This window comes from Danio rerio, chromosome 6 (genome assembly GCF_052040795.2).
Source record: "Danio rerio strain M-AB ecotype USA chromosome 6, GRCz13ab, whole genome shotgun sequence".
Lineage (NCBI taxonomy): Eukaryota > Metazoa > Chordata > Actinopteri > Cypriniformes > Danionidae > Danio > Danio rerio.
The window spans coordinates 36,186,346-36,205,479 of record NC_141026.1 but is presented as its reverse complement, the minus strand read 5'-3'; the positions used below and the strand labels follow the sequence as shown (position 1 = coordinate 36,205,479).

General features: G+C 36.9%; 2 protein-coding genes across 6 annotated transcripts in view; one reads left to right on the top strand and one right to left on the bottom strand.

Moving 5' to 3' along the window:
• The first annotated feature begins 106 nt into the window (after positions 1-106).
• Positions 107-5,709, top strand: nasp (nuclear autoantigenic sperm protein (histone-binding)). 4 transcript variants are annotated; one of them, NM_199782.2, is given in 15 exon segments: positions 107-290; positions 964-1,002; positions 1,297-1,410; positions 2,041-2,121; positions 2,194-2,303; positions 2,513-3,112; positions 3,310-3,380; positions 3,472-3,548; positions 3,626-3,699; positions 3,810-3,998; positions 4,112-4,284; positions 4,454-4,522; positions 4,600-4,674; positions 4,976-5,104; positions 5,504-5,708. In NM_199782.2, coding segments are annotated over 15 exon segments (1,875 nt in total). In that variant the 5' UTR covers positions 107-252; the 3' UTR covers positions 5,540-5,708.
• Positions 5,710-5,766: 57 nt separating this feature from the next.
• Positions 5,767-19,134, bottom strand: part of ccdc17 (coiled-coil domain containing 17) — a 14,569-nt gene continuing 1,201 nt past the window's right edge. The window contains exons 2-14 of one of the 2 annotated variants that reach the window (XR_015493817.1): positions 17,562-17,660; positions 17,426-17,479; positions 17,204-17,321; positions 13,821-13,962; positions 13,628-13,735; positions 10,809-10,942; positions 10,156-10,278; positions 8,755-8,930; positions 6,870-6,931; positions 6,566-6,740; positions 6,269-6,491; positions 6,016-6,120; positions 5,767-5,942 (exon numbers count right to left, since the gene is read on the bottom strand). Coding sequence is in view for 1 of the 2 variants with exons in the window: in XM_087257571.1 (XP_087113697.1) it covers positions 5,910-5,942; positions 6,016-6,120; positions 6,269-6,491; positions 6,566-6,775; positions 6,870-6,931; positions 8,755-8,930; positions 10,156-10,278; positions 10,809-10,942; positions 13,628-13,735; positions 13,821-13,962; positions 17,204-17,321; positions 17,426-17,479; positions 17,562-17,660 (1,587 nt within the window). In the remaining variant the exon portion in view is untranslated. Of the gene's footprint in view, positions 5,943-6,015; positions 6,121-6,268; positions 6,492-6,565; positions 6,776-6,869; positions 6,932-8,754; positions 8,931-10,155; positions 10,279-10,808; positions 10,943-13,627; positions 13,736-13,820; positions 13,963-17,203; positions 17,322-17,425; positions 17,480-17,561; positions 17,661-19,134 lie in introns of both variants that reach the window. The other variant, XM_087257571.1, reaches the window with a different exon arrangement.

Below are 19,134 nucleotides of genomic sequence, written 5' to 3'. Positions count from 1 at the left end.
TTTATAAAAATGATACTTTTTTAATCTAGTGCGACACAACGCATGTGGCGAGGTAGCTATAATACAGTTACTGGCCCTTTAAATTTATTCTCCCGCGTTTTTGTGACAGGGTCGTAGTTCAGCGGAAGTACGGTTTGTGTCCGTATTTAAAGGCGCCAACAAAGACTAATTCAGGAGCAGCTTCACAAACCCGCCACAGACACACGCATCATCCAACAGTACAGTTCAGCTTAGTTTATTTAACGCGTTAAAATGCCCGAAGAAACAGGAGCTACTTCAACCGCGGAAAGGTAAATTGCATTTTCAAGTTAAGAGCGCTTCCAAGCCTGTAGTTAAAGTAACCTTATAAGTTAAGTTAAAGGAAGTCTGCGTGAGAGGTTTTGACTGCTTTCGTTTGATAACAAAGCTGCAGCAGCGGCGTCCTTGTCAGGAAAAATGTCTCTCGCTCGTGCGTCGATTCGCTTTTCTCACGCGCCCGGACCCTGTCGCACGCGACGGGATGGCATCACCGTTGATCCCCGCTGCCGTGTTGTTTGTTTGGCTGCCTTGGTTTGGCGGGAGAAGGTTTAATACGAACGGTTAGCTTGCTTTATGTCCTAAATGAGGAAATTCCCGCTCGGTTGACGCACCGTCATGAATGGCCCGTCAGTGAGCTTGGCGCTGCATTGAAATGGCTGCACACGGCGCCTTAGTTCAGTTTAAAAGGTGGCGGTAACACCACAAACAATAGTCTTTGCATATTATAGTTGCATTATAGAGTGATGTTTGTTAGCTACATTCGCGGCGGAATATTAACACTCTGTTATCCAGTGGTAGCAAAGCGTTAACTTAAACCATACATGTAATTTATGTGAACTTTTTTTTATAAAAAGTTTAGTGCTACTTTATTCCTGAAATGTTTTTAGACGAACCAGAAACGTTATATTTTATAACCGTGTGATTCTGTGGTGTTTGTCATTTCAGGATGGAAGAGAAACCTTGCTCCTCAAGCACTGGAGACAGGTGATTTAACTGCACTTTATCCAAACACAAATTAAAATCTAGAAAAATATATAATAAAGTGATTGTTCGCCCAAAATGTTTACACAAGGTCTTTACCTTATTTACAGGTACATTTTTTTTTTCAGCTGAAAATAAATGAAATTTATAGAAAATTTAAGCCATTGACATGTACTGTAACGTTAGGATTTAAATAAAAAAAAAACTACAGTTTCCAATTTTATTTTGACAAACAGATTTGAAGTTGATGGATATTATGTAAATGACCATTTTAAATGTGTATATATTTTCCCTCAGTTCTGTCGATGTCGCTGAGGAAGCAAAGAAGCTGATTGGCACTGGAAGTCGGCACTTAGTGATGGGTGATGTTGTGTCTGCAGTCAGTGTTTTCCAGGAGGCTTGTGCCATGCTGTGAGTAGAAAGCAGATGATGCATGTGATTTTTTTTTTTATAAATGGAGCCAGTGTATCCATTCAATCCATGCGGACACTTTTACTACTAGGTTATGTATAGATGGTGTAAATTTAAACCCATTAGCTGCTAATGTCACTGTTTACAGGAACTTTGGTATCACTAAGGGGGTGGTGTTTGTTAAATTCTAAAGAATATTGCGTTAAAAAATAATTGTCTTTGCTATTTTAAGTTCTTTAGAATTAACTTTCCTGAAACCTTTTTTATTATTATTGAAGTACTTATTTTAAACCTAGAAGCACTAATTAAACTATGCAACTCAAATGAGCAGTACTATTCTTGAAAAAATTAATTTGTCCTATGCACTGTGAACTATGAACTAGTGCACATGTTGCTTCTCCTGCATTAAAATGCTTTCTTTGATGGAGAAGTGCATGGTGTTAAATGATCCGTACTTGTATAATATAATCTTGTTGAAATGCATAATGAGTGGGAATTTTTGTTCCAAAAATGCTGTTAGGCAGTAATTGCATGAAGATTCAAGTGTATCCTTCTAGTTACTGAAAAGAGAGAACCAGAACTATTGTTTTATAATTTATTTATTTTTATAATTTTTTTTTTTTCTTATAGAGCTGAGAAGTATGGAGACACTGCTGATGAATGTGGGGAAGCTTTTTTCTTTTGTGGGAAGGCCCTTCTGGAGCTTGCCAGGTATATAAAGATTTAGTCAATTTTCTTTTTTGGCATTTTACCATTTGATTAACTTTGCTCTTAATTTTCTAGGATGGAGAACACTGTGCTCGGTAATGCTTTAGAAGGAGTCCCAGAAGAATCCTCTGAGGAGGGTGAGAAGCAGGATGACTCGAAGATCGAAAGTGCTGACAACTTGGATGGTTTGTTAAATATTTTCTAGAATTGTTAATTTTGGTAATTTCATACATGGGGGAAATTCTTGACATCGTATTTGCGAAAGGTGGGATTTGAAGAATCGCCAAATTTAAGACTTTGCTCAAGCCAGTTTGATTGAATTAAAAACGTTTACATTTTCTTAGAGGGACTTTACCTGTAACATGGCAATTTCCCTCTTTGTATGATGATTCAGAGAAAACCAGGGATGAACTTCGAGCACAGGTTTATGATGCCATGTCAGAGGACAATACTCGGTCAGAGGTAGAAAAAGAGGAATGTGGTGAAGGCGAACGGAACAACAAAGAGGAAGTTGAGAAGCAGGTAAAGGTAGATGAAGCACCAAAGGAAGCAGATACTGCATCTAAAACTGAGAAACCAACTGAAGATGAGGCAAAACCCGCAGAGAATCAGGAGAAAATGGCTGTAGATGAGGAAAAACCTGCAGAGAAACAGGAGAAAATAGCTGTAGATGAGGCAAAACCTGCAGAAAACGAGAAACTAGCTAAAGACGAGGCAAAACCTGAAGAGAAGCCGGCTGAAGAAAAGACCAAGCAGGCTGAAGACGAGGCAAAACCTGCAGAGAATGAGGAGAGGCCACCTGAAGATAAGGCGAAACCTGCTTCGATCGAGAAATGTGGTAATGAAGATGAGAAATCCAAGGGTGAGGATGAAGACGCTTCTACAAATAAAGATGTCACTGTGTCAAACGGAATTGCTAAAAAGAATAAAGATGAAAGTGTTGAAGAGAAAAAGGGAAGTGAAGATACTGAAGAACCCATGGAAGAGGATGGAGGTAGTTGCGCTTGGATTCTGGGGAGCACAAGATTTTAGTGTTTCGGTGAATTTACTAGCCTTCACTTGGTAAATCTACTTCTAAATTCTGGTGGAGCCACAGACTATTTAGTTGGAATGCTTGCAGTGTCACTGAAGGTGTCCATGGTGAGGAGTTTTTAAAAGGTCAGTGTTGGAGTTTGACTTTTTTTTTTTTAGGTGATGACGATGGTGATGAGGATGAGGACGATGACGATGATGAGGATGCAGAGGGTGATGCTAAGGATAAGGTCCGTAATCATTGCATACAGTTCCTTCTCCCTTGTGGTTTTTTTTTTATTTATTTATTTTTTTTTTTAACTGAGTTTGTTTGCTTTTTAGGAGAGTGAGGAGGATGAAGTTGGAAACCTGCAGTTGGCCTGGGAGATGCTTGAAGTTGCTAAAGTTATTTATAAAAGGTATGTCCTTATTTATTATTATTATTATTGTTATTACATTTTTGTCTCGAACCTTTTGTATATTTCTTCCCATATAGAAAAGATGACAAAGAAGATCAGTTAATGGCAGCACAGATTCACCTGAAACTTGCAGAAGTTGGAGTTGAATCAGGTGTGTATGAGTAAATTACTTTCTTTTGAATTCCTCCACCTTTTTAAAACGGATTAAACTGTTCATCACCCATACTTTTCATTTAACAAGTGTCCATTTCAATCATGTAGGAAACTACAGTCAGGCTCTGGAGGACTTCAATGAGTGTTTAACCCTGCAGCTCAAGCACCTTCCCTCTCATAGTCGTCTTTTGGCTGAGACTCATTATCAGTTGGGCACCACTTACAGTTACACCACACAATACAACCAAGCCATAGAGCACTTCTCCAACTCTATCAAAGTCATCGAGAGCCGTCTTGGTAGGGGCTTTTTTTGCAATTGTTTTGTCTTTTTATTCCTTTTAAACTAAAGATTTGTTATGCGCAAACGTTGTATACTTGTGCATTTATCTTGATCCATGCTTGTCCACCAGCTATGCTTCAGGAGGTGATCGACAAGGCAGAAGGTGAAGACGCAGCAAAGGAAGAGAAGGGCGAGTTTGAGGAGTTGAAACAGTTGCTGCCAGAAATTAAAGAGAAGATTGAAGATGCCAAGGAGAGCCAGAGGACAGCTGCAGCAGCTTCAGAGGCCATCCATCAGACTCTAGTGAGCTGCTTCATTCTCTTTTATTCCGCTAATACATCTCATCCATTGCTTGTATTTACACAGCCATGTGCTGTTAGTATAAATTCAGTTGTAAGGTTTGGTTTGATACCTGCTACGTACACAAAAATGGAACCCAAGTAGAGTGTTTAGAATTTGGTTTGTTTTACAGGCTGGAGCATCCACATCATCTGCATTCCCCACTGAAAATGGTGGCCCGTCTTCATCCACTGCTAGTCAGGTGTGTTAATGCTTTATTAAAGTGACCCCTGCCAAAGTGTGCTTTTCCGTATTAAATCTCTTTTCTTTCTCCCCTAGATTGCTGTGAGGCCAGCTGATGGTGCCTCTTCCTCCAAATCTGCATCTGATATTTCTCACCTTGTCCGCAAAAAGGTTTGTCTCCATTTTGATTTCTGATTGGGGGACTTGGCGTGTTTTACATTTACATGCAGCTAGCGTGAATAGTATCATAAAGGGACCTCTGCTTTGCCTCTGCCGAGGTCAATTATGCATGCTTTGGTCAAGAGCTGAATTTGCCAGATGAGATTTGGTGTTGCTTGGAGCTTCTGTGGTGACTGCTTCATTATTGTGGCTTGGTGTAGTTGAAGTGTCCGTGTGCTTGAGTAGCATGTAGAGAATAGGTGTTTAGCACAAAAATTTAAGTGGTGTTCTGTCCTGCTTTGTTCTTGCACAGAGGAAACCAGACGAGGAGAGTCCAAAAAAGGACAGTGATGCTAAAAAGACTAAACAGGACACCTCAGTTAATGGCAGCGACGACTCCGCCCACAACGGCAATGGAGTCCAGGAGAAAATGGAACAGGAGGCGAGTTGATAGGCTTACTGTTTCTCTAATAGGGTCAGGGGGCTCGACAGTAAGGACCGTTTAATGGCACCGTGGCCAAGATGCATCGTTGCATCAAGTTTTCTCTTAAGTCTTGCCAATTTTAAATATCCTTTCCATTTACTTAAACATTTGACGTTTACAATGTATATAAAATATTGCTTCAAACATACTAGAAGGGTTGAAAACTGGACCAGGGAATATTTAGATATTTACTAGTACACTCCTAGCAGGGTCTTGAGACGTTTAGTTCCTCTTGGGTTAATTCATATTGACTGAGCTAAAAGAAGAGTTGGAAGTTGAATGTTTCAGCATAAATTCTTCATACCAAAGCTGTGTTTTTGAGTTCTGCTTGTTAATATTTCTATTTTTCTCTTGCAGCCAGCCAACTCTTCCTCTGTGGAGACCTCCGCGTGATGGGCATCTTCTGATTGACTCCTTACCTTCCAACCAGCAGAGCATGCCTGCCTCATCTACTCCCCATGAACAACTTTTTGTCTCTGTTTTGTAAATAACCAGATTTCTTTGTCTGTTCGATTTTTGTATACTTGTAGTAAACTTTCAATAAAGGATATTTGCATATGTGATCACTGTTTCAATAGAATTATTGAAATGGAGTAGAATTGTCAAACTTCTACATAGAATGCATTTTTCCCAGCTCAAAAGCATTTATTTATAAGCTACAGCAAGCTTCCAGTAGTGCTATTCAGATTTAATTAAACCAATCTAACTGGACTTCTCCGTGATTGATCGGTGCCTTCGATGAAGGTAATGAACTTGATGGTTGTTAAATGGTCCCTGAGTTGCTTTTTGTGACCACCTAAACAAAACATTTGAAACCCTTTAAATAACTTCAATTAACATCAATGTAGAGAATTATGCATGTATCATACCGTGAAGTACTTGTATTGGTTGATGTTTGGGTCCATCTTTGCAAAGGACCGAGCATCTCCATCACAAGCATTTACTATTCGAAGACAGACTTCCATCTTACTCAGCTAAGGAAGGAGCACACTGTATTTTAGTCCATTTGAAAACCTGTCTTGTCACCAGCTATTGGCAGTAGCGACAAACAGATATTTAGGCCATGTGTATATAAGAGGAGAAATTAATGATCCTATACTGCCTAGTAATTGATTATTATACCTGAGGCATAGAGTTCAGTTGAAATGAACTTAGAGCTGCTTGAACTGGAAGAAAATGAAACGGAAGCCTCCAGAAACCACTGTGAACCTGGTTGTGCTGGTCAAAGAGTTCAAGTTTAGCCCATCCAAAAGTCGCAAAGCCTTCAGTTTCATGGTTGTAAAAGTCCAGACCTCTAAGAGTCTGTATCTCCATGACCAAAGAGAAATCTGGAGACGGCTGTACACTGAAATGAAACTCATTTAAGAACATATACAGTACCAGCTTGAGATGTCTACCTGTAAGTCTAAACCAAAATACCTTGGCACAGGTTGTTTAGCAGCCAGTATGGCATAGTTCCCAGGAATCTTGGTGGAGAGTAATGACCCTGCCGGCTGGCACTGCACAGGTGGCATTGCGATGGTCTGTCCCAACGGCTGCCCGTTACAATATAACCCTGCCAACAAGCGCACTGATCTCAAAGCAGCTTCAATACCTATAATTATGTCATAGAAGATCATAAAGCCAGCCCTGAAGACACATTCAGAAAAGAGAAGCATTTGAATTAAATTAGCATGAAATGTGCATGTGTTGATTTGGGGAAAAGTAAAAGAATTGGTCTTACGCTGGATCATATTGAGCAGGACCAAATGCTTCAATTGAATCAGTTACAAGGGACGTCTGATCCTGCAGTATTGGTAGAACAAAAATACATACATTATCATTCAACAGTCTGGTGTTTTAATCATTTTATTCTAAGGAAATCATACTTCAATCGTCAATAACGAGCCATTAAATTTAAAAAAAGTTACAATAAAACACATTACACCATTTATTGATTAGAGTTAAAACAAGAAAAATAGTTAGGCCTATAAGGATCTGAAATCATTTAGTAAATTCGTAAAGTAAAATGAGCCTATTTCTTTGTCCAAAACAGTTTTACTATTTTTGAATTCATTCAGACGATTTTGTGTCTGGTAAGTGCATTGCATAGCTTAGCTTAGCATAAATTATTGAATCGCGTGGCTTAATTTGTGTCTGAACAAGCCGGATCCAGATTTGGCACCTCTAAAATCGAATCCCGTGTTGTGCCAAAAAACGCACCCCTGCCACAAAATGCACCCCCTCATAGACTTTAATAGCATTCTAAATCTACATAAAAAATAAAATTTAAATAATCAAAGTCCATAATTGATTAAAACTTAAAATGATTATTATTTTGATGGTAAAGCAAGAACAAGAAATGAAACCCATTTTAAATGCACTAGCTTTATAAATAAATGTAAAATAATAATATGGACTGTAGTGTAGCCTAAAATTAGGCTTTTTGATGGGTTTTAAACATTTAGGCTACAGAGAGCACAAAATTTTTGCTGTTTTAAACTAAACAGCACAATAAAACAATTTACATTAAACAATCTCATCTGTATTTATTCATTCTTTCATTTTCTTTTCAGCTTAATCCCTTTATTAATCTGGGGTCACCACAGCGGAATGAACCGCCAACCTATCCAGCACATTTGTACGCAGCGGATGCCCTTCCAGCCACAACCCATCCCTGGGAAACATCCACAAACACTCACACTACATACAAATTAGCATACCCAATTCACTTGTACCGCATGTCTTTGGACTGTGGGTGAAACCGGAGCACATGCAAGGAGAACATGCAAACTCGACACAGAAATCCCAACTGAGCCGAGGATCGAACCAGCGACCTTTTTGCTGTGAGGCACTACTGTGCCACTGCTTCGCCCCTCATCTGTATATCTTCTGTAAGGGAAGGGTTCCATTCATGAAACTCACCTTAATAACTCTATTTTTATAGAATTATTTCTATTATTTATTTATTTTTATAAATCAATTTTAGTTAATAGATATACATTTCAGAGGGTGTGTATTTTACGGCGGGGTGCACCTCCCGGCACAACACCAGCACCTCATTTTACCAACCCCCCTACTCACACGCACTGCCCCTTCCACCCCCTGCTCCTCACTTTCCTCTGCGACTCCCCAACCCTCTTCAATTTCATCCGCCACACCCCGTTAACCCTATCCGTTACCACAATCTGTTCCTGGACTTTGCAATGTACAAATTAGGCACTGGGTAAGACCATTGACACACTTATTTTAACGTAAAAATCAAGAAACTGTATTATGGCTACAGCAGCCACAATGATATTACGGAGGGCATATAGTTCCTATACAGTGTGTAGTTCCTTTCAATATCGAAAGCAAATAGCAACTTTTAATTTTCCATCGGTCAGTACAATATGTAACTACAAAAGTCAAAGCTTTAAATAAATAAGATTATCAAAACTCTGGTATTTTTGAGTGAGACACTAATGGTCTAATCTGATTTATGCTAAGCTAAGCTAAAAGTGTTACTGACACCCGGAGTTAAATTAAATAGATTCAAAAATAGTTTAAAATCACTTAAATGTTACTTATGTTCAACATTACATCGGCATTCTGAAACAAGATTTGATAAACTTTTAGCTAACCAGTACCAAAGCAGGATGAGTTAAGGCCATGGATGATTCTGGAAAAACCGACAGAGGAGGTTGAAGATGGTGTTGTCTTCTCTCTCGGTCCTGCTCTATTTCTCCACTTAGAAAGGCAATTTCAGCCTGGAGGCTTTCCATTTGACAGATGTGATCCTTCTGGACATCAACGACCCCTGATCCTTAAAACGTGACACAATATTTAAAATACTAATGCCAAAAGTAATTTACTTAGATATTTAAATGTTATTAAAATACTCAAATAATATGCAGATGTACTCTCAGGAGAAGATTTATTTTGTATGACCTGCTAACACTTATGCCTTAAGGATTGCCTTAATTCTTTGTGGTGTAGATTCAGCAGATTCCTCAGTGACTGTCTATATGGACATGATATTATCATGTTGCTGTCAGTCACACATCCCCCTTTCATCTCATCCTAAAGGTGCTCTAATGCACTATGGAGGTCATTTGAGTTTAGAGTTTTAGAGAACTCACTGTCATGTTCAAGAAACCAATTTGACATTATCTGAGCTTTATGACAGGGTGGATTATCCTGGTGAAATTGGCTAACACATGAGGGATACACTGTGTGTGGTCATACGGTTAAGGACATGATCAGCCCCTGCATGATTTCTGCCCCTGCCATCCAAATGTCGCAACTGAAATAGAGACTCACCAGACCTTTTTCCAACTTTTACTGTTCATTTATGGTAAGTCTAGTATAAGTGAACTGTAATCTCAGTTTCTTGCTCTTAGCTGACAGGAGTGCACCATACGCCTCTTTGATCAGACTTAAGGTACAACAACAAACTTTTGCAGATCATGCAAAATTTGTTGCCGATATGTTTTAGAATTGAGTTGGGACAATGGTCAACAACTGTTGTTTTATTGTGCTATATGTATGTATATATATATATATATATATATATATATATATATATATATATATATATGGTTGTAACAAGTGGTTATTACATTTATGTTGCTATCACATCAAACCAGTCTGGCCATTCTCCTCTGACCTTTTTATTTCACCAAAAAAAAGGGAACTCGATCAATGTTTGTGCTTGAAAAACCCAGTAGATGAGCAGTTTTTAAAATACTCAGATCAGCCTGTCAACCATGCCACCTTCAAAGTCCTTTAAATAACCTTCCTGCCTAATCTGATGCTTGATTTGGCTTCATCTCCTCTTGACCATATCCACACGTTTAAATGTATTATGTTGCTGTCGTTTCGTTGGATGATTAGATATTTGCATTATCAAGCAGGTGAATGGGTGTACACTGTAGTTTGTGGTATGAGCACGCAAACTAGACAGAATACAATAAACATCTTAGCTATCAAAAAGTAAGCATTATTTATAGTTTATTATGTCACGCTCAGTATGTTCAGAACAGATTTACCATTCTCTCCTTTATGCCTCTCCCTGGCCTGCTGGATTCTGAATATTTCCTCCTCCAACTTTTGGTTTTCCTGCTCCACAGCAAGAATATCAGGATCCAACGATCTCTGAGGGGACTTCATCCCTGAGGATTACAGGAACAAAGAATATGTAGACACTTAACTGTACATTCATAGACATGGATTGAATCTTATGGATTAAAGTAGAATATTATTAAAGACTTTGTGGACAGTCTCCAGTAGACTACTGTCACATTATCAAACTTTTAGAATAATGGCAGAAGGTTTTTACTTCACCAGCCAAGAATTATCAAAAAGGCCATCTGACCAACATATGAGGCAACCAATCACAATTGGTTTTCTTATCATTTAGTTTAAGTGTGAAAATGTAGTCATTGTCCCCACAATAACAGACCAACATACCTCTTTTCACTTACACTAAATCCCTCAAGCAACCATAAATGTCTTTTAAACTTATATGACTGTCTTTGAAAATGCTATGAATAATGTATAAATAGACCACTGATAAAATAAAGATCGAATGAACAATATAAATTAGGGGATGTTTGTAGCAGTATTGTCATATTAAAAACTTCTGCATCGATATCAGTTTAAGTGCCCAAATAATATTTGTAGTGGTGTCAGTCCTACTCACTTCTTGCTTTTGTCCTGCCATCAGCTCTAGGTCTTGTCTGCTCCAGTGTAAGAGCCTCTGTTTGAAGGTCATGCATGTGAGCCAGAACTTCTGGATCGGAACCACCAGACTGCATATATGCCAGGCGCAAAGCTCTGGTAGAAAAAGAAACAAGCCCCAGAGTGTTCAGAATGGTTGCTAAGTCATCAATAAATGACTGCCAGTGTGAACTGTGTGATTGGAAGTGTGATCCCTCTGGTTCTACTACTGGATGGATGCACACTTGACTTTGTGTAAGAGGGAAGTGCACAAACAAGGATGTATAAAGACTGCAGCATATAACATTGGTTGCTAATGTGCTCTTTGGCGCCAGCGGAGTGATGTTTACCTGTATAGTTTTTAGAGGCTGGCCAACATTTCACTTAATCTCTTGACCTCACTACCAACCGGGTCACGGCACCATTTGAACCACTCTTGATCTAACGGAAAGCCAAAGTGGAAGATGGGTAAAGGACTGATAAATGTTGCATGCAGTGGGCAGAATCAGTCAGTAGTGCACTTCCTGATTTTAGGAGAGATTCACGAAGGTCCCTAGTAACCACACCAACTTAGGCTATCTAGTTTTGCTTGTCCTGCCCTGAGCAGGTTTCAAACCAGTGTTTCCAGCATCGAGTGCAGATGCATTAATAAGTATGCTAAACACAGCAACTACCTCAGTAGTTCATCTCTTGAGGCTGGGGAAGAATTGGATATGGGCTCTTATTCATCCAGTTCTAAGTGGGTTTTAAATCAGTGTTTCCAGAATGTGCACTAAGGATGTAGCATGTAGCAGTTGCAGTAGAGTAACTAGCATGACTCTTAAAGTTGGGGTAGGTCTTGCTAACTCACCTCCATTACACTCAACCTTACTCCCATCTAGATCAGGTCACCCTCCAATTCTACTCACTTTGTATTTAACATGTGTGTGCCCATTAACAATGATACTACTGTAGTTTCCAGTACTGGAGCGATGCACAAACCCAGCAAACAAGTTTGTGTTTAATAGATGTCTAACCGACATCTAAACGTAGACAGCTTGGCTAAAACAAGGCTATATATATTGGGCTGTCAGTGTAAATCTAATAGACATCTAAGAATAGCCTAAAACTAGACCAGTCATCAAATAGACAGATTGGACAGACTTTATATGTGTAGTCATTAATTTCTATTTATTCGATAACTAGACTAATTTTGACCTACTCTTAGATGTCTATTAGATTTTCACTGACAGTCCAAATTTAGCCGTATTTTAGCCAAGACGTCTATGTTTAGATGCCCATCAGACATCTTTTAAAACCAGCATATGAAGTTGGTGCACTTACAAAGATATAAAAGAAACTGTATGTTCCAGCATCAGTCACTCGTCAGATAAATCGAGGCCACTTCACAGTTTTTAATAGCCACTTCTAGTCTTATTATCATTAACATCACTCCCATCCAGGTTAAAGTACTAGAATAACCATTATAGTTCTATTGCCTCAATCCAAGCCTGATTCAAACCACCAGTTTTGACATGGGAGATGGGTACACTACCAAGCACACTAAACACCACAACTTCAGCATCAGTCAAAAACTAGCCTGTGTTACAATAGATTGTGGCTTTTGTCTTTTAAGTAAAGTTAGATTTTAACTTTTTTAGGTTAAGTAGTTCCTAATTAGCCCAATGCAGTCACCACTTCGAGGACACAGTATCGAGGATACAGTATATCTTCAAAGTGATAATATTGTCTTTAAATATGGCTAAACTCGATTTAGAGCATTCATTGAAATATTAAATTTTAAGGTCAATATTTTAAACCCCCTTAAGAAATACATATATTTTTGAATTTTCTACAGACATCTACTTGCCTAATTATCCTAACTTACTTAACATATTATTAACATAGTTGAACCTTTAAACTGTACTTTAAGCTGAATAATAGTATCTTGTAAAATAACTAGTAAAATAGTATGGACCATGACAAAGACAAAATTAATTAGTTATTAAAACTTTTATGTTTTAAAATGTTAAACAACACTTAGGAAATATTTTTAAAACAAATAAATTTTTTTCAGGACTAATAATTTTGACTTCAATTGTATATACAGTTGACGTCAGAATGATTAGCCCCCTTAAATTATCAGCCCCCCGTTTTTCCCCCAATTTATTTTTAACGGAGAGAAGATTTTTTTCAACATATTTCTAAACATCATAGTTTTAATATCTCATTTCTAATAACTCATTTATTTTATCTTTGCCATGTTAACAGTAAATAATATTTGACTAGATAATTTTATTATTATTATATAATATAATAATAATATATAATATCACTTTATTACAGCTTAAAGTGACATTTAAAGGACTCAACTAGGTTCATTAGGTTAAGTAAGCAGGATAGGGTAATTAGGTAAGTTATTGTAAAACGATGGTTTGTTCAGTAGACTCCAAAAAAAAAAAAAAAAAAAATATATATATATATATATATATATATATATATATATATATATAGCTTAAAGGGGCTAATATTGACCTTTAACTGTTTTTTTATAAAATACTGCTTTTATTTTAGCCGAAATAAACCAAATAAGACTTTATCCAGAAGAAAAAAAATATTATCAGACATACTGTAATACTGTCATTCCTTGCTTTGTTAAACATCATTTTGGAAATATTTTAAAAAGAAAAAAATTCAAAGGGGGCTCATAATTCTGACTTTAACTGTTGATATACAATGTACATCAATATCAATAAAGTTACCAAATATTGATCCTTGGCTAATAGAGGGTTAAATAAAAGTACTTTTTTGCACTTTTTGTACCTTATCTGAGCAGAAAGTGGCCCATCCACAGAGGACATCAAGTCAAATGTAACATGCTGTGTCTTCTTTTCCTCTGTTGGGTTAGAAGGGACTTCACTGGGAGCAGGTCTATAACATCAGCAAAGTGTAAACACACATAAAGTGATTGATTCTCTTCTCTGTAAACACCCACTTTGCCTTCACTCTCTCCTACCCCTTAATTGTGTTGATATGAGAGCTGAGCTGAAGCAGCACCTCTTCATTCCTCTGTTCCTGATATCTCAGCTCTTGCAGCACTTCCTCCAAATGAGCCGTCTTCTCCCGGCCCGCCAGCTCAGCCAGACGCTGTTCAATTTCTAGAATAAACACATAAACATTATTAAAATCATAGTGCTAAAGTAATCAGCATCTTAATTCCCTTTAAGCATTCAACCAATCACAGCATGGCTTTGCAGTTGCTAAGTACAAACAGTGGCTGTGGCCAAAATTGCATACTCACTTGAAACTAAAATGATTGTCTGCAGTATGAATGTACAACATAATCTAGATGTCCAACACTCACTATGCTGTCATCATGATCATTTTGCCTGCTTTTTGAATTCAGACATACTTCATCTATCACATATTGTATTTCACCAAGAGAAGTTTGCTATTTTGAGAGAGGTGAGATAAAAGTTTGGCCTTCCTTTTTTAGTATGACTTCAGTATTTAGCTTTTTGCTAACATGTAGTGCAGGCTAATGGTGCTAAAATGATTTTATAGAAAGCATATGTCAAATGTAGATATGTGTATATATATTTTTTAAATGTCTGTGAAATGTCAATATTGTGACGCAGTGGCGTAGTGGGTAGCGCTGTTGCCTCACAGCAAGAAGGTCGCTGGTTCGAACCTCAGCTGGGTTAGTTGGCATTTCTGTGTAGAATTTGCATGTTCTCCCCGTGTTCGCGTGGGTTTCCTCTGGGTGCTCCGGTTTCCCTTACAGTCCAAAGGCATGTGGTACAGGTGAATTGGGTATACTAAAACTGTCCATAGTGTGTGTGAATGAGTGTGTATGGATGTTTCCCAGAGATGGGTTGCAGCTGGAAGGGGCTCCGCTGGATAAGTTGGCGGTTTATTCCGCTGTGGTGCCCCCAGATTAATAAAGGGACTAAGCCGAAAAGAAAATGAATGTATGAATGAAATGACAATTGGCAACATATGGGGTAATTTTCCATTGTCAATCGGGATAACATATATTTATTTATTTTTGACCAATACCTGTTAACTTACATACAATAATACATGGTCGTAAGTTATTTTTTTAAAACTGCTCAGTGACAAATTGGTAAAGCCATAGTGTTAAGAATCCTTTACATAATATGGCAATTCATATTTTGAGGCTGCATCATGATACTTTTTTAATGTCATAAAATGATTATTGTTCTAAACATGGCTAACAAGATAATTTTTTTATTTTGTATGCATTCTAAACCATAGGTCTGAAACCTAATTCCTGAAGTGCTGCAGCTCTGCACAGTTTTGTCCCAACCCTATCAAAAACAGCCGATCCAAATAATTGAGATGTTCAAAAAGTCATGAACACCTTCCTTCATTAGGTGGATCAGCCGTGTTTGCACTTTAGGAATTGAATTTGAGATCTACAGTTGAAGTCAGAATTATGAGCCCCCTTTAGAAGTTTTTTCTTTTTTAAATATTTCCCAAATTATGTTTAACACAGCAAGGAAATTTTCACAGTATGTCTGATAATATTTGTTCTTCTGGTGAAAATCTTATTTGTTTTATTTAAGATAAAATAAAAGCAGTTATTAATTTTTTAACACCATTTTAAGGGCATTATTATTAGCCCCTTTAAGCAAATTTTTTTTTGATAGTCTGCAGAACAAATCATCGCTATACAATAACTTGCTTAATTCCCCTAACCTGCCTAGTTAACCTAATTAACCTAGTTAAGCCTTTAAATGTCACTTTAAGCTGTATAGAAGTGTCTTGAAAAATATCAAGTCAAATATTATGTATACTGTCATCATGGCAAAGATAAAATAAATCAGTTATTAGAAATTAGTTATTAAAACCATTGTTTTGAAATGTGTTAAAAAAAAATCTTCTCTCCGTTAAACCGAAATTGAGGGGAAAAAATAAACAGAGGGGCTAATGTGCTAAACTATTGTTAAAATTAAAGGAATAGTTAACCCAAAACTGAAAATTCTGTAATCATTTAGCCGACTCACCCTACATTTTTCAAAAACCTGTTTGAGTTTCTTTTTTTATGGTTTTAAAAAAATGAATGAGCTGATGCTTAAAATCTTTAATTTTATTATTATTTTATAATTTTATTATTAGTTTAGTTTATTTGTTTACAGGGTCAATGCACATTAATAAACATTACTGTAAAATGTGCCAGAATTAGCCAAGAATGGCTATTTTTCATCCGTAGACCCTTTACAGAATGTTAAAAAGTCACACCTAAAATAGAAGCACAACATTAAACATTAAATATACTTTCATAAAAAATACAGTTAAAAAAGTAAAGAAAAGAAAAAAAGAAAAGAAAAAAAAGAACAGACTGATGGTAGCAGAGGACAAAAAGCCAAAGACAACAGTACAAATGTGTCTAGAATACAGTACTAATGCTGACAATGCTGATTTGTTAATAATCAATTTCTAACATGAGACTGAAAAGAACGAAAAGTGCATGATCTTCTAATTGTTGGTGGGATGGAGTTCCATTCCCTATCAGCTCTCACTGAAAATACAGATTGACTTAATTTACTTTTTTTGAGAGGAATAATGCAGTCCCCTCTGTCACCTCCTCTAGTAGTTCGGTGAGCAGTCGTTCTAATATTTACAAACTGATTTAATGGTGAAGTCGGGTTATGTAAAGTCTTAAACATTAAACAGATATGTACATATTAAATTTTCCCAACTAAGCAGGTTGTATTTCTTTAATATTAAACAATGGTGATATTGAACTGATTTCTTATCAAGGGTTTTTATGGATTGTTTGTATAAAGATTTAACTGGCTTCAGAGTAGTGATGCTGGCTTGGGACCAAGTGGTTAAACAATAAGTGATGTGAGAAATGATCATGGAGTGATAATAGATTAGGGCAGTCTCACATGACATCTGATCACGAATAAATCTAAAATTTGCTAAACTGAATCTGACCCGGTTACAAACCTTTTTAACCTGAGACTGAAATGATAGTTTTGAATCTATTACAACTCCAAGGTACTTGTACTCAGATACAACTTGTAATCTTTCCCCTGATACAAATACATCTGGTACTACACTTAGCCTACCATTCTTAGAAAAAAAAACATACACACGGTTTTAGAGATGTTCAACTAGCAATTTGCCATCTCACTTAAGTAGTTTGCTCTGAAGCCAAACTGCAATGGATGTAAAGCAAAAGAACTATTATTTAAGTAATTTGTCATTTGTGTGGCTATCAGTTTTTCTGCAATCTTTGAAACTATAGGTAAAATACTGATAGGTCTGTAATTACTAGTAGAGTGTGGATCGCCACTTTTAAATATAGGCACAATGACATTATTAACCTGTATGCCAGTTTTAGTCATTCATTAAGGAAAAGCTTACCCTCTCTGTCCTTCTCCAGCTGAAGGTTGCGAGCTCTGATCTCAGCCAGTCTCTGCTCATGATCTTTATACCTCTGCTCATCATTCCTCTGCTGGACTAAACACTGCTCCTTTGAGACCTGAACAACACTTACCCATTGTCAAATATACATAATAACACACACACAATCACAGTATTCACATTAGGACCAGATTTTAAAAGCTATAGGCTACTGAAACTGACCTCAGTGTGTTTTCCTGCCAGGTTTTGTTCAAAAGAGATCCTGAGTTTTTGGAACTAAAACGTTACATCAGACTTTGTAGTACAAAGCTAGTTTGGTTGATTGTGTGATTTGTTATGTTTGTGTGTGCTTGTCTACCTCTTCAGTGAGTTTGTTTAGAGCTGTGTTGTGAGGCCCATTGTCCTGTCCTTTGTCTTGTTCCTTTTCACTCTGATCATCTCTTCTTTTTTCTTTGAGCTGACCAATGGAAAATCAAATTGACTGGATTATTTCTTGTTTGAAGTCTTAATTTTTACAATTTGTAAATTATAAAATGAAATTAGTAAGAATAAAAATTCTAATAATCTCCTATATTTATATATGAAGAGTTCAGATGTAAAAAAGACTGTATAAGTCCCGTTTATTGCAGCCTTCTGTTATGTTGAGTTATTCTAATTTAAAGAACTTGAAAAGAATTTATTCTTTGCCATACAAGTAAAATTACTGAACCTACATACATAGGAGTCTGATAAAACGCTCATTATATATACTGTACGTGTGTGTGTGTGTGTATAAAACAGTTCTGTCTGGTTCTCGAATCTGATTGATAGTCGTGTGATATTCTGCAATAACAGCCCTCATACATCCTCCTCACCCTTCCGTATTACTCCACAGCAGATTAATAAACTCACTACAGTTTGTCAAATATATTGCAGCTGTTAGACAACGTAATATTTTTAGGCTTTTTTTAAGTGAGAATGTAGTTGTTTAGATTGCAACTATGTTTATTTATAAGGATAGTGCCTATTTTATATATTTATAATTTCGGTGATACACTGCATCCGCATCCATCAGCCTGTCATATTGAGCAGAAAGACGGTTGATATTACACAAGATGATAACAGAGACAGCATAAGTCCATAGAGAAGAAAAACTCAGCGTTTTTCAAACTACAGCTGATCAAATCATTATAAAACAGGTAAGAGACTTTTTAAGTTGATCTCTCTCTTTTGTATGTTGTAGTGCTGTATTTATATCAAAATTTGGTAGTTTTTCTGGAAGTGTTCACTTTGCTTTGGCTTTTTTCAGGGTTAATTATTGCGATATCCTGATTGCAACAGAAATACTGGGAAATTTCTGTAGACTGATGGCAATTTAAGCTGTTATGCTGTCTAATAATCTTAAAACACAAGCACAATCAGCCGTTTTGTCACCACTTTAGACATTACGCCAGTGAATCATTCATTTGCTAGCTCTAAAGTGACGTTGGTGAAGTGGCAACGGTTTCTGCTGTTCTGACGTCAGCTGTAGATGTGAATGAATGGCAGAAGAAAGTAGTTTCTAATACAAAAGGATTTTGAGACTTAGTGTTTGATTTTTTTATGTACATGATTATGCCGTCGAACAGTTGTATAAACGCAATATCACACTCGTGACAGTGCGATGGTTGTATATCATCACTGGTGGGACACTGGCAGGCATGCCTTCCACCAATGCCGATGTAAAGTCATATCGCACTGATACTCATGCAGTCAACCATTCCTCTGCTGTCTTTTTTTTTTTTAGACCAAAATACTACTTCTACTATTTTCTATTTTACATTTCTATTAAAATAAAATAAAATTTAATGTATAAAAGTAATGATTATTTCATGCAGCAAAGCTGAATAATGGGAATGCTAAGGTTTTAAAGAAATAAGGTTTAGTGTCTTTCAAAAATCATTCAACATGTG

Bases quoted from the DNA above. Each gene is read 5' to 3' on its own strand.
- nasp (XM_087256219.1), top strand. From the start codon at position 253: ATGCCCGAAGAAACAGGAGCTACTTCAACCGCGGAAAG. The intron at 2,122-2,193 runs GTATATAAAGAT...TTAATTTTCTAG, and splicing joins GCCCTTCTGGAGCTTGCCAG to GATGGAGAACACTGTGCTCG. The intron at 3,113-3,309 runs GTAGTTGCGCTT...TTTTTTTTTTAG, and splicing joins ACCCATGGAAGAGGATGGAG to GTGATGACGATGGTGATGAG.